Here is a 14,300-nt window from a genome sequence, read left to right on the forward strand (position 1 = left end):
TGATTATGTTAAGTGAAAGAAACTGGCCCAAAAAAACAAAACAAAACAAAAAACTACATCTGTATGATTCCATTTACATAAAATGCTAGAAAATACAGACTAATCTCTAGAGACAGAAAGCAGATCAACAGTTGCCTGGGGTTGGGGTGGAGTGTGGGGGATGCAGCACTAAAAAGGGACAAGAGGAAAGTCTTGGGTGTGTCAGGAATGCCTGGTATCTTGGTTGCAACAGTAGCTACACATTTATATACATCAATCAAAACTCGTTGAACTGTACACTGTAAATAGATACAGTTTATTGACATAAATTATAGCTCAATAAAGCTAGTTTAAAAAGAAAAGAAAAAGAAGCCTTTGTTTAAATACTGATTCTAAGAGTTATTCAAGCTGAGAATAATAGCACAACATAATGGGTCTTAGACGTGTCTTTGTTTTGGAAAAAGTGTTTAAATGGACCTCTCAGCCATGTAAGAACAAACCCCTGTCTTATTCTTGAATGGAGACTGTAGGACAAAAAGCAACTTATCTGTTGGGTGATCATACAAAAATGTTTTGTTTTCATCAAGGTCAGAGTTAAAAATTTAAACCCAAAGGCCAGGCATGGTGGCACACGCTTATAATCACAGCACTTTGGGAGGCTGAGGTGGGGGATTGCTTGAGTCTAAGAGTTTGAGACCAGCCTGGACAACATGACAAAACCCCATCTCGTCTGAAAATACAAAAATCAGCCAAGCATGGTGGTGCATGCCTGTAATCCCAACTACTTGGATGACTGAGGCAGGAAGATCACTTGAGCCCTGGAGGCAGAGGTTGCAGTGAGCTGAGATTGTGCCACTGCACTTCAGCCTGGGCGACAGAGTGAGACTCTGTCTCAAGAAAAAAAAAAATTTAAACTCAAAACTCTAGCCACAACTCAGAAGGTATCATTAGTTTACATTCCTCTGGCTGGGGCTGGACACAGTAGAGTTGGGGCCCTGGACTTTAAGGAAGGAGAACTGGATTAAGAAGACCCAAATCCAATCGTAAAGCTGGTTCCTGACACATGGTGAGAGGTGAGGGGCTGAGGAACTAGAGAGAGGGTGAGAAAGGGAACTGAGAGGTGGGGACCTGCCCAAAGCACAGCCAGGAGCAGAGAGATCAAATCAGCTGTTCTAGGTTTTCTCTTTTCCGTACTTCATTGCCCACTCCCCAACACACCAGTCACCCACAAGACTTCAGTAAAGTTAGGTTAGATGCCATGATGTGATGTTCATTATGCTTGGGAACTTTACTGGGGGGCTGTATCCAGGTAGAGTCACAGAAGCTTGGAGATGTGATTACAAAGTTGCTAGATGTGGCCATCAGAGAGGCCCGGAATGGTGGTCCCCAGTATATGGTGACTAAAGTTAAGCAACTAATAATTTTGGGAAAGATGTAAGTCCTCTTCAGGGATTCTCAGAATTACAGCTGGAGGAAAGTGGGTTTCCTGCACTCAATGTGGGTGAGTAGAGCACAGTTCATTATTGAATGTTTAATGGAATGGTGACCTCCTAAAACATGGTAGCTTGGAGACATTTGAGATATCAAGAGATTAACCAAACTCTTGTGCCACCAACCTCACAAGGATATTCGGAATGTCCTAAGTTATTTTGGGCTTCAAGTCAGAAAAATGATTCGTAAGGCCAGCTCCACCTCTTCTATCTCAAAAGCTCGGAAGAGACCTATGGTATATGACAAAATGCTAGCTTTAATTGCCTTTCTCTGGTTTGACGTCAATTAATGACTGGACTTTGTACCTGAAAGACAGTTAAAACTAAAGGTAGCCGGGGAGGGAAATCATTTCCTCCTCGGATTACCAAGCAAGAACAGCTAAAATGAAAGCCGTCACTCATCTTATTCTTCTTGCTCTCCTTTTTGTACACACAGGTAAGGAATATTTTTACATTTTAATTCTTCCAATCATGTATGTTGTCTTTGAGGTAGAATCAGCAGACCTACAGTTACGAATTCTCCCAGCCCAGCACACGGTCTATTTTATAAATGAAGTTTCCTTTCCAGCTCAGCTCAAAGACACAGGCATTTTATTCTGTGATGGGGAAGACAGAGCAATAGCAAAAGTGGCCTATGGGCTGGGTGCAGTGGTTCAAGCCTGTAATCTCAGCAATTTGGGAGGCCAAGGTGGGTGGATCACTTGATGTCAGAAGTTTGAAACCACCCTGGCCAACATGGTGAAACCCCATCTCTACTAAAAATACAAAAACAAATTAGCCAGGCATGGTAGCGGGCACCTGTAGTCTCAGCTACTCAGGAGGCTGAGGCAGGAAGAATCGCTTTAACTCGGGAGGTGGAGGTTGCAGTGAGCTGAGATGGCACAGGGTGACAGAGCCAGAGTCCATCTCGGGGGGGTTGGGGAGAAGAAGTGGCCTATGGAGTAAGACTTGGGGGCTCAGCAAACCAGAGGTTTGTCTTTGAGAGTTTCTGAGGCCAGATAAGAAGGACTAAGTAGGTTTCAAGGACCTAGTTCTCTACTGTAGCGTTCTGGATCCCCTCTCATGATAATCAGAGAGCTGACTGCAGGAAAAAGCCTCCTTGCACAAATGTACTTGAATTTGAGAATGCTAAACCATAGGGAGTAGTTGTCATGTTGATTAGACTTCAGACATGTACTCTTTGTTCTGAGTTAGGAAGGGTTCTATGGGCCACATGTGGGTGAGATCATCAGTACGTTAAGAGGTGAGGGTTGTGGGGGCCAACTGGCTTAAAATTTTGCTGAAAAATCACTGGCGTGAAGTAGATGGATTAATAGGAAAAAAGGCATACAAGTGTATTTAATGTGTGTACCCAGGAGCCTTCAGCATGAACACCCAACTTCCTGATGAGGTATAGAAGCTTATACTCCATCTTGAAGTTACAGAAAGAAAGGGGACTTGGATCTTGGTAAAACAAGTTACGGAAGAAGGGAGAAGAGGAATTCTGTTGAGGGGCAATAAATGATTATTAGGGAGAATAATTTGATCTGGGAACAAAAATGAACTTGTAGATAATTTTCCTTGGAATTTCAAGATCCTTGGAGACAGTCGTTATCTTGACGGAGGGTCTGCTCAGGGGTAGTTTCCCTCTTGGTCTTCTTTCCTGTAGTGGATAATGACATAACAGGGAGGGGAACAGGAGCAATAGTTCTTTGGTGGGTCAGTCCTTACAGCGCTTGTTGACCTCTGAGAGTTTTTAATTTAAAACATTCATTATATCAGGGAGTTATATTTGGGGGTGAAATATTTTGATTTCCTTCAGGTTCAATGAGTTGAAATCTAGAAGCTGCTTGCAGAAAGGAAGAAAGTCTTTGATAAGGCAGACATATGAAGAGAAATTAAGCCCTTTCAGAGAACAGGAATGAATGGCATCAGGATTAGAGTTTTTGAGAGCTGGTTTCAAGCTTTTTTTTTTTTTTTTTTTTGAGACGGAGTCTCGCTCTGTCGCCCAGGCTGGAGTGCTGTGGCCGGATCTCAGCTCACTGCAAGCTCTGCCTCCCGGGTTCACGCCATTCTCCTGCCTCAGCCTCCCGAGTAGCTGGGACTACAGGCGCCACCACCTCGCCCAGCTAGTTTTTTTGTATTTTTTAGTAGAGACGGGGTTTCACCGTGTTCGCCAGGATGGTCTCGATCTCCTGACCTCGTGATCCGCCCGTCTCGGCCTCCCAAAGTGCTGGGATTACAGGCTTGAGCCACCGCACCCGGCCATGGTTTCAAGCTTTTAATGCGGGAAGTTTGGAAAAGGCTAGGTGCACAGGAGGGGAGGGCTCACCAGATCTGTCCTGCCAACGCTGGGGGCAGATGCCAGGTCCAAGCCTTCAGGACCAAGGAAGAATTGGTGAGGCCTGTATGACTTTCAGGAGCCACTATTTAAAAAGGCTTGACTTTTAAAAAATAGAATAGAAGGGCGGTAGAAAGGGGAAAGTTGGCTGAGAGGGCCAAGGAGATGAATAGAGAGGTAAGGGAATCAGGAATCATTGAGGCTCAAGGTACCTTAGGGGAGTGGAGATGTTTCTTGACCCAGAGAACCCAGGGGGAAGGGTAAATAGTGGAGCAAGCAGGGATTCAGACGGCATGCCACCGCTTATTAGCTGTGGGGTGTCTCTGACCCTCAGTGTCTTCCTGTGCAACAATAGAGGGGACATCCCTATACTGAAGAGTGACTGAGAGGATTAAATGAGACAGAGAGCCTGATGTGCTGGGATACTCCCTGGCACATAGTAGGGGCTTAATACATGATTTCCCTTTTTGTCATGTCTGCACTTGGATCTGATCTTTCTTCCTTTCTTCCTTTTTTTTTTTTTTGAGACTGAGTTTCACTCTTGTCGCCCAGGCTGGAGTGCAATGGCACGATCTCAGCTCACTGCAACCTCCACCTCCCAGGTTCAAGCGATTCTCCTGCCTCAGCCTTCTGGGTAGCTGGGATTACAGGCACCTGCCACCACACCTGGCTAATTTTTGTATTTTTAGTAGAGATGAGGTTTCACCATGTTGGCCAGGCTGGTCTCAGACTCCTGACCTCGGGAGATCCACCCGCCTTGGCCTCCCAAAGTGCTGGGATTACAGGTGTGAAGCACCACGTCCAGCCTGGATCTGATTTTCAGACTTTGGTTTTGATTTCCTCTTCTTTGTTTAAAAAAGTTACACAAGTAATGCAGACCCACTGTAACAAATTCAAACAATACAGATGTATATGAAATAAAAATTGAGCATCCAATCTGCCTTCCCACCCATCTACCTCCAGATATATTAATATTGACAGTTTTTGTGGCTATTAAGGTTTGCTTTTGAAAAAAAAAAAGTTTATTTTATTATTTACTTGTTTATTTTGAGACAGAGTTTTGCTCGTTACCCAGGCTGGAGTGCAATGGTGCGATCTTGGCTCACTGCAACCTCCCCCTGCCAGGTTCAAGCAATTCTCCTGCCTCAGCCTCCCAAGTAGCTGGGATTACAGGTGCTCACCACCACGCCTGGCTAATTTTTTTGTATTTTTTAGTAGAGATGGGGTTTCACTACATTGGCCAGGCTGTTCTCAAACTTCTGACCTTGTGATCCGCCCGCCTTGGCCTCCCAAAGTTCTGGGATTACAGGCGTTAGCCACCATGCCTGGCCTTATTTTATTTTTTGAGATGGATTTTTGCTCTTGTCGCCCAGGCTGGAGTGCAATGGCGTGATCTCAGCTCACTGCAACCTCTGCCTCCCAGGTTCAAGTGATTCTCCTGCTTCAGCTTCCTGAGTGGCTGGGATTACGGTGCCCACCACCATGCCCAGCTAATTTTTGCATTTTTAGTAGAGATGGTGTTTCACCATGTTGGCCAGGCTGATCCCAAACTCCTGACCTCAGGTGATCTGCCCACCTCGGCCTCTCAAACTGGTGGGATTACAGGCATGAGCCACCACACCTAGCCTGATACATTTTAAAAAGTTGCTTTTTTTTTTTTTGAGACAGAGTCTCACTCTGTTGCCAGGCTGGAGTGCAGTGTCATGATCTCGGCTCACTGCAACCTGTGCCTCTTCGGTTCAAGCAATTTTCCTGTCTCAGCCTCCCAAATAGCTGGGACTACAGGCATGTGCCACCATGCCCAGCTAATTTTTGTATTTTTAGCATAGACAGGGTTTCACCATGTTGGCCAGGATGGTCTCAATCTCTTGATCTCGTGATCCACCCACCTCAGCCTCCCAGAGTGCTGAGATTACAGATATGAGCCACCGCTCCTGGCCTGAAAATTTTTTTAAAGTTGCTTTTTTATGTAATGTTAAGGATTTTGGAGGTGTGTGTAAGGAATCACTACTTCAAACATGAGTTACACATCTCAGGATTCTGGGCAACCAAGGGCGGGAATTGTGTCTTGTACACCTTTACGTTCCTCCTCACCCCCATGCCTTGTATAGCACCTTGACTGCAAGAACCTCTACACAAGCATTTACTGAAACAAATGAAAAATGTGCCAGTGACATTTGAAGTGCCTTTAACAGGCAAAACTTTCCAGGTTGTTTTTGCTTTCTCTGAGAGATTAGGACTGCATTATTCCACAGAATCTGATGAGTGCCTTTGGGAACCAACATCTCATCACAATGAAGAATTTAGTTCTGGGAGAAAGGTGTTTGATTGTGACTTTCAGCTAGCTTTGAATAAAGCAGTTATAGATGTGTCCTGGACATGGGTGGTGATTATGGAGTGTTCCCCAGAAAGAAACCAGGTCAGGGCATATATTTTGCCACTGAAACCTATGATTTATACCTCCGTGGACATTGTGCTATCCTTGTGTTATTTAGAAGTTTTAGGACCTAAGAAAATAAAAAGACTAAAGCTCTTTTACTGCACAGATGTCTTCATAGATTTCTGTTATCTACAGATTGAACAGAATAGGTTATTTGACAATTCCTCTTGGGTATTTTTACTAGATAATTTACGCCTGGGATATCAACTCTAAGCTGTCTTCCCTGAAATCTGTATAACCCTCGGATAAAACACACATATACACATAGACACACACAAGTATATTTTAGTTTTTTTAAAAAATTGTAGCTATTCACAGCAATGAATTGCTGTCAGCTTGGAATGTGTCTCATTTATTAAAACTAATTGAGCATTCTGAAATGTAATCTCCCTAGTGAACAGAAATTTAAAACCAAAATAAACAAGCCTAGAAGTCCAAAACTCCTTGTCATAATTCCAAAGGCCTGCAGAAGACCTCTTAAGATGTCCCGATTTGTTTTCTGCACATCTACAGAAACATGTTGGTTCTTGGGCATCGGCCAAGAATGAACATTTCCAAAGCATGAAATTCAGGGTCTAATGGGGTTGGGGCTGTTTGCACCCACAGTCTGCCAAGCCCTTTTCTTCTGTCCAGAGTTTTCCATGGTGAGAGCCAGCCCCTGGCCACTCTCACTGCTACCCCAGTGATAGAGGGCACCATGAAGGTCACTTCTGCTTCCACTGCTTTCATTCTGATCCCCAATTTTCTCTATTTGCTCTTCTTGTGTTTGCTCCTCGGGGATGTCTTGGCTTTTTTGTTAAATGGATGGCCTTCCCCGTAACTTTAATCAAGTGGTAGTTAGGACATTGTCATCTCACAGACCTGGCTTTGCCTCTGGGCAAATTCCTTAACCCCACTGAGTATTGGTGGGCTCTTCTGTCAAATGAGGGCATTTACGTCTACTTCACAGGTACTGTCGGGCGCAGGGCCAGTGCTTGATAGATGAGAACTATCCTGAGTGGCAGGAATAGGAAGAGTGGCAGTCAGCATTGCCAGCTGGTGATGTATTTCTTGCCTAGGAAGAGCAACTGCTGATCTCTTCAACATTTCTGAATGGCTATGTTAGCCAAGCCTCTTCAAGGTGAAGAGCCAGGGTCTGCCCTCAAGGGGCTCATAGACCCATGGGGGAATCAGGAAGCATATTCCGCAGTTCTCTGTACCCTAAGATTTAGAAATTGCTTCCTCACTAAAACTTTTTCTTTCAATAATTTTTTTTTTTTTTTTTTTTTTTTGAGACGGAGTCTCACTCTTTCGCCCAGGCTGGAGTGCAGTGGCCGGATCTTAGCTCACTGCAAGCCCCGCCTCCCAGGTTTATGCCATTCTCCTGCCTCAGCCTCCCGTGTAGCTGGGACTACAGGTGCCCGCCACCTCGCCCGGCTAGTTCTTTGTATTTTTTAGTAGAGACGGGGTTTCACCGTGTTAGCCAGGATGGTCTCGAACTCCTGACCTCGTGATCCACCCGTCTCGGCCTCCCAAAGTGCTGAGATTACAGGCTTGAGCCACCGCGCCCGGCCTGTAATTTTTTTAACCTATTGTCAAGGTCAGAGTTCTTAGAGACAATGAAAATTTCTAGAAAACTTATCACTGGGCCAGGCAAGGTGTTTCACACCTGTTATCCCAACACTTGGGAGACCAAGGTGGGAGGATCACTTGAGCCCAGGAGTTTGGAGCTGCAGTGAGCTATGATGGCACCACTGCATTCCAGCCTGAGTGACAGAAGAAGACCATGTCTCTAAAAAAAAAAAAAAGAAAAGAAAAAGGAAAAGAAAATAGATCACTGAATCACTAGAGTTTACCACTCCATGGATCCAGGGGTTCCTAAAAGTTGTGAAAATGCAACTTTGATACCCATCATAGCTCAGAAAGCAAAGATCACTTATTCATCTTACTCTTAGTCAATGTATCGAGAATTGTGAATGGGAAAACACTACTAGAATACAATTTTGGAAGAAGTATAATAAGCACTTAATGAGGTATTTTTATTTTATTGTTCTTTACCCAACCCTAACCTCTCCCTCCCTCAATCTATCAAGGTAATGAAAAATGGGGGCAGTTGCCTTAAAGTGCAGAAAGACAAAAGGAGTCCACTTCCGGGTAGTCACTGCGCCACCTTGTGGCATTCTCAATTGTCCTCACTGAGAACAGTCTGAAGTATATTAAATCCAGATCGACAGTTGTACAACTACAGGCATAAATAATATTACTTCTTGGTACTCAACTTAAAAAATATTAACTCCTCTGTGGGACTGGTGGGTCACGTCTGCAATCCCAGCATTTTGGGGGGCTGAGGCAGGAGGATCATTTGAGGCCAGGAGTTAAGATACCAGGCCAGCCAGGATAGTGAGACCCCCATCTCTAAAAAACAAAAAACATTAGCCAGCCATGGAGGTGTTACAACTGTAGTCCTAGCTATTTGGGAGGCTGAGGTGGGAAGATTGCTTGAGCCTAGGAGCTCAAGGCTGCAGTGAACTATGATCACACCACTGCACTCCAGCCTGGGTGACAGAGGAAGACCTTATTTCTAAAATAAATAAATAAACGTTAACTCTTTGTCATATTTTTCAATGACATTTTTTCCAGTTTTGTCTAATTTTTAATTTTGTTTATTGTGGGTTTTTCTTGTGTTTAAAAATAACCATGTATTTTAATTTTTAATATAGTCATATATATTCATTTTTCCAGAAACGAATGAGTTGAGGCTAGGCATGGCAGTTCATAACTATAATCTCAGCAGTTTGGGAGGCCAAAGAGGGTGGATCGCTTGAGCCCAGGGGTTTATGACCAATCTAGGCAACTTGGGGAAACCTTATCTCTACCAAAAAAAAAAAAAAGAATGAGTTGGATACGAATTAGTATTAAGTAACTGCCATTAGTTATTCAATGTACTGTCTGCTCAAACTTGGTATCTTTGTTCCTCCAGCCACTATCCAAGGCCAATCAGCTGTTGATTTAAAAAACACAGAAACTGCAACTAGTCGTCCTGCAGTAGCTACAACTGATGCCACTAAAACTAGTTCCCCTGAAACTGCTGGCACCACAACTACACCTTCTTCCCCAACAGCTGCTTCACCTGCTTCCCCCATAATTAATATACATAGTTCCTTCACAATTTCTACACCTACTACTACAGACAATGAGTCAACCGCAAATGCAAATTCATTAACTACATCTGACATAATCACCACTTCATCTACAAATGATGGATCAATCACAACGGTTCCTTCTGAAACACAAAGTGACAATAAAATGTCCCCCACCACAAAAGACAAGCAATCATCAGAGCCTCCCACTGGCATCACTTCACTGGAGACCAGCACCCTAAACACCACAGGTAAGGGCGATTCCCTCAAAGACTCCCCAAGAATGGAGCATACCATTGTGGAGGGAGGGAGGTGGGTATGTTCTGGTGGGCTAGGAAAATGGGTCTAAAGAAGCCCAAGGTTTCCTTGGAAATTAACTGAGGGTTTGAAATCTGGGTCACAATGTAGTGACAGCAGAGCTCCTAAAACCCTCAGTTTCCTTCTGTTCTCCTTTCCTTTCCTGCTATCTTACCTCAAGTTATTTGCTAGCTGTGCAGTATTTTTTTCAGTGAACTCGGGCTTTGTGAAAGGTATCTCTATAGCTTTTCTCTCCCTAGAGGATTTTTAGAAATAGTTTCAGCTTCTCTGAGAAGACCAGGTCCAAATAAGCATGCACTGTTCAGCCCCACTGATCTAGCTCTCTGGTCTACCTAAGGAAGAAGTCAGTTCTACCCTTGAGGTAAGATGGTGGCTGATCACAATGTGGAACTTGTGTCAAGCCAATAATTTGAGACTGAGTCGTAGAAAGCAAAACAACAGCAGTGTTCAAACAGTCCTAGGCATAACCAGGGCCATTGTCCAAAGGACAGATGCTTTGGGAACACTAAGAGATGACAAGTGACCTCAAGCAGAAGTTAATGAAACAGGAACCATTTGCTTCACTTCCCCAAGCTCAGTCTATAACAGAAATCAACGAAGTTCATCAGTAAAGGCTAAATGGCCTTGTGGACCATGTGGGGTCTCTGTTGTAACTCCTGCACTCTACTATTTTAACATGAAAGCAGCCACAGTTAACAAACAAAAGGTTGATCAGATATGACTCGTGAACCATAGTTTGCCAGCCCTTGATCTAGAAGAATCGTCACACTTTAGAGCCTGAAGAATCTAGATAAATCCTATCATTCTCAGACGGGAAAGCTGGGACCCAGTGAGGGCCATGACTCACCCAGGGTCAAAGACCAAGTGGATGTCTCCCTACCCTTAACTTCTGGTAGCTTCCTCTATGTTCTTTGATAGATTTAAGAAGTGGATGGTTAAGCAAGTAGAGCCCAGAGGCTGTATCTAAGACATCTTTCCCCAATCTTCTTTCATGTTTGGAGGGGCCACTCTGAAGGTGGGATCCAATGGGACACAGCTCTCCTGGAATCAGGAAAGGGAGGTTTTCTAAGCCATTTCTGCTTCGCCAGGTGTTCCCTCAGAGTCAGGCCATCTTCCTGTGTTCTGGCCCTACCATGAATAAACTGTGGGGTCTGGGGCAAGTCATTTCTCTCTTGTCTTCAACTTACTGATCTGCAATAAGGCGAGACTGAACTAAAAAGCCCCCAAATCTCTTCTGGCTGTAACATCCTGTGACTTAATCAATTCCTGGCCATGAAACGAGCTAACAAGTCTGTCCTTCGTTGCTGAAGAGAAAGCACCGGGAATTACTTGTCTGGTATCTCCAGGAGGAGATACATCCAGTCTCTTCCCTAAGATGTCCCAAGTCATCTTTGCAAGGTGGCTGAGGCTTTTCTTAAAGAAGCCATTAATTTTATTTAGAAGACTGGTTCATACCTTGTCAGAGGGGTGACCCTTATTTTGTTTATAAGATACTGAGCTATGCCTCCTTTTATCCTATATAGTCTATTTTTTTCTCTTTAAAAAATTGTTGGCTGGGCGTGGTGGTTCACGCCTGTAATCCCAGCACTTTAGGAGGCCGAGGTGGGTGGAATACGAGGTCAGATCAAGACCATCCTGGCTAACACAGCGAAACCCCGTCTCTACTAAAGAATACAAAAACTTAGCCGGGCGTAGTGGCAAGCGCCTATAGTCCCAGCTACTCAGGAGGCTGAGGCAGGAGAATGGTGTGAACCCAGGAGGCGGAGGTTGCAGTGAGCTGAGATTGCGCCACTGCACTCCAGCCTGGGTGACAGAGCAAGACTCCATCTCAAAAAAAAAAAAAAAAAAAAAATTGTTAATGGAAGCCGGGCATGGTGGCTCACGCCTGTAATCTCAGCACTTTGGGAGGTTGAGGTGGGTGAATTGCTTGAGCTCAGGAGTTCAAGACCAGCCTGGGAAATGGCAAAACCCCATCTCTACAAAAGAAAAATACAAAAATTAGCCAGGTGTGGTAGCACGCACCTGTAGTCTCAGCTACTCAGGAGGCTGAAGTGGGAGGACCACTCAAGCCCTGGAGGCAGAGGTTGCAGCCAGCCAAGATTGTATCACTGCACTCCAGGCTGGGCAACAGAGCAAGACCCTATCTCAAAAAAATAATGTTAATGGACTTTATTTTTAGAGCTGTTTTAGACTCACAGCAAGATTTAGAGAAAGGTACAGAGGTTTCCCATATACTCCCTGGCCTGATACATACATTATCAACATCCCCTACCAGAGCGGTGTGTTTATTACAATTGATAAACCTCCAGTGACACATCATTATCACCTACAGACCATAGTTTACATTACAGATCACTCTTGGTGTTATGCATTTTATGAATTTGGACAAATAAATGTATGGCATGCATCCACTATTATGGGATCACAACCCTAAGAATCCTTTGCACTTTTCATCCTCCCCTCTAACTCCTGGCAACCACAGATCTTTTTACTGTCTCCATAGTTTTGCCTTTTCCAGAACTTCATACAGTTGGAATCATACAGTATGTAGCCTTTCGAGATTGGCTTCTTTTACATAGTAGTATGCATTTCCTCCATGTCTTTTCATGGCTTGAGAGCTTATTTTTGAGTGCTGAATGGTATTCCATTGTCTAGATGTACCGGTTTGTTTATCCATTCACCTACTGAACGGTATGTTGGTTGTTTCCAAGTTGTGGCCCTCATGAACAAAGCTGATATTAACGTGGATGTGCAGGTTTTTGTGTGGACATAAATTTTCCACACCTTTGGTATATACCAAGGAGGGTGACTCTCAGATCTTCTCGTAAGAGTATGTTCAGTTTTGTAAGAAGCCACCAAATTTTCCTCTCAAAGTGGCTGTGGCATTTTGCATTACCACCAAACAATGAATGAGAGTTCCTGTTGCCCCGTATTCTCACCAGCATTATTTTACTTTTTATTTTTTAAAAGAAGTAAATTAGGCCTATGATTATGGAAAAAGCAGCTCAAACAGGGCAAAATCATGTGCAATAAAAATTAAATCTCCCTCTCATCCTGAACCCCTAGGACCCAGACTCCGAGTTTCCTTCCCCAGAGGCAACTTCTGTGGCCAATTCCTTGTATCTCCCTCCTGAAATTACCTATGCAAATATAAGCATACATATTTGCTTGTGTATAACCCTCCCCTTCTTTTATTCACAAAAGAGAGCATGTTATACACATCGTACCTTATATACAGCTTTTAAAGAAATCAGTGGTTTCTACATATAGGTTTGTAAGACTCTCAAGACAGCTTTGAAGGTTATCAAACACATAAGCTATTCTGCCATCGCAGCTCAGAATCATTCCACTTGACAGAAATGAAGAAAACTGGAAGCCCAGATCACCATTGGATCACTGAGCTAACTCTCCTCCTCAGATCTCATCAGTCCCCAGAGAGAGAAAGATACTGCACTCTGCTTGGCCTGGGAGTCTCGGCCCGCAGTGTAGAACCCATTGCAGTGTTATTTTCACCATTTATTCAAGTGATCCACTTAGAAAGCCAGAGGCTGGAGTGTCTTCTCATGGCCTCTTATAATTTTCACTGAGTTAATCCACATTCTCTCCTTTACTGTCCCATTCCTGTTTTCATGGCTATGTCTCCTAGGTATGCTTACCAGAATATGACATCTAGTTTCTTTTCCGAGCTTCTTGGCTGTTCGATTATTCATACCTTTCTAAAAATAAGACGTTTTATCTAGAGTGTTTTAGGGAGCCCCACCTTGTGTTAGAGGACTGTGCTTCAAGGTTCTGGAGGGACTCTGAGATCTGAAGATTCCTGACTCCTTGGAGTTAGAAGACTGCAATCTCTCTTTCTCTGGGCAAGCCCTTGTCCACTAATCTCTGATCTTTACTATTGACGAGTATTATATTTGGTTCTAGAATTTCAGAAACAACTCTCTAGAGACCTAAGCAGGCAAATATTTGTTTTTAACTCTTCTAAAAGTGTGCTGTGGAGTAACACAACCAAGGAATGGAAAGGGCCCAGGAGGGAGGCAAGAAGATGGAAAAATACATTTCCTCTTGTTATTTATTGTCATTTCTCTGGATTTCTAATCTCTTTCTACTCCATCTAAGGTCCCAGCAATCCTTGCCAAGATGATCCTTGTGAAGATAATTCGTTATGTGTTGAGCTGCAAAATACACGTTTTTGCTTGTGTTTAGAAGGGTATTACTACAACTCTTCTACGTGTAAGAAAGGTGAGTCACAAGGGATGAGCCGTGTCTGAGCTCTGTATCTCATACCAAAAGTGGAATCGAAAACTCAAAATGATGGCAAAAGGAGATTCCAAAATATCAGAGATAAAGAAAATGTGGAGGCAACAAAGGCCAGCAAAGTAGAGAAAAGTGCTGTTACTTAGGGACACTGAGGCAGAATAAGGTGATCTATCTAAGACCACATAGTCCAGCAACCCTGGGAACCTGATCTTCAGTTCTGTGTCACAAGATTTGTTTACTCCACAACATCAGATCCCCCTCTTAGAGATATAAGAGCCCTTCAGCTCTAAAAATGGATTTCAGGAGTACATTTATACACCTATGGCATAATGATGTTTTGATTAGATCAAACACTAGGGTGCAATGAAGGTCTGAGG

At 43.7% G+C, this 14,300-nt stretch overlaps 1 protein-coding gene across 1 annotated transcript in view; it reads left to right on the top strand.

Annotated features, from left to right (window-relative positions):
- Positions 1 to 1,797: 1,797 nt before the first annotated feature.
- MUC13 (mucin 13, cell surface associated) overlaps positions 1,798 to 14,300 on the top strand; it is a 31,337-nt gene continuing 18,834 nt past the window's right edge. Inside the window, exons 1-3 of the mRNA XM_033210967.1 lie at positions 1,798 to 1,905; positions 9,189 to 9,599; positions 13,783 to 13,905. Coding sequence (XP_033066858.1) covers positions 1,854 to 1,905; positions 9,189 to 9,599; positions 13,783 to 13,905 — 586 coding nt within the window. The 5' untranslated portion in view covers positions 1,798 to 1,853. The remainder of the gene's footprint in view (positions 1,906 to 9,188; positions 9,600 to 13,782; positions 13,906 to 14,300) is intronic.

The sequence above is a fragment of the Trachypithecus francoisi genome, unplaced genomic scaffold (assembly GCF_009764315.1).
Source record: "Trachypithecus francoisi isolate TF-2019V2 unplaced genomic scaffold, Tfra_2.0 Lachesis_group0, whole genome shotgun sequence".
In the NCBI taxonomy this organism is placed as follows: domain Eukaryota; kingdom Metazoa; phylum Chordata; class Mammalia; order Primates; family Cercopithecidae; genus Trachypithecus; species Trachypithecus francoisi.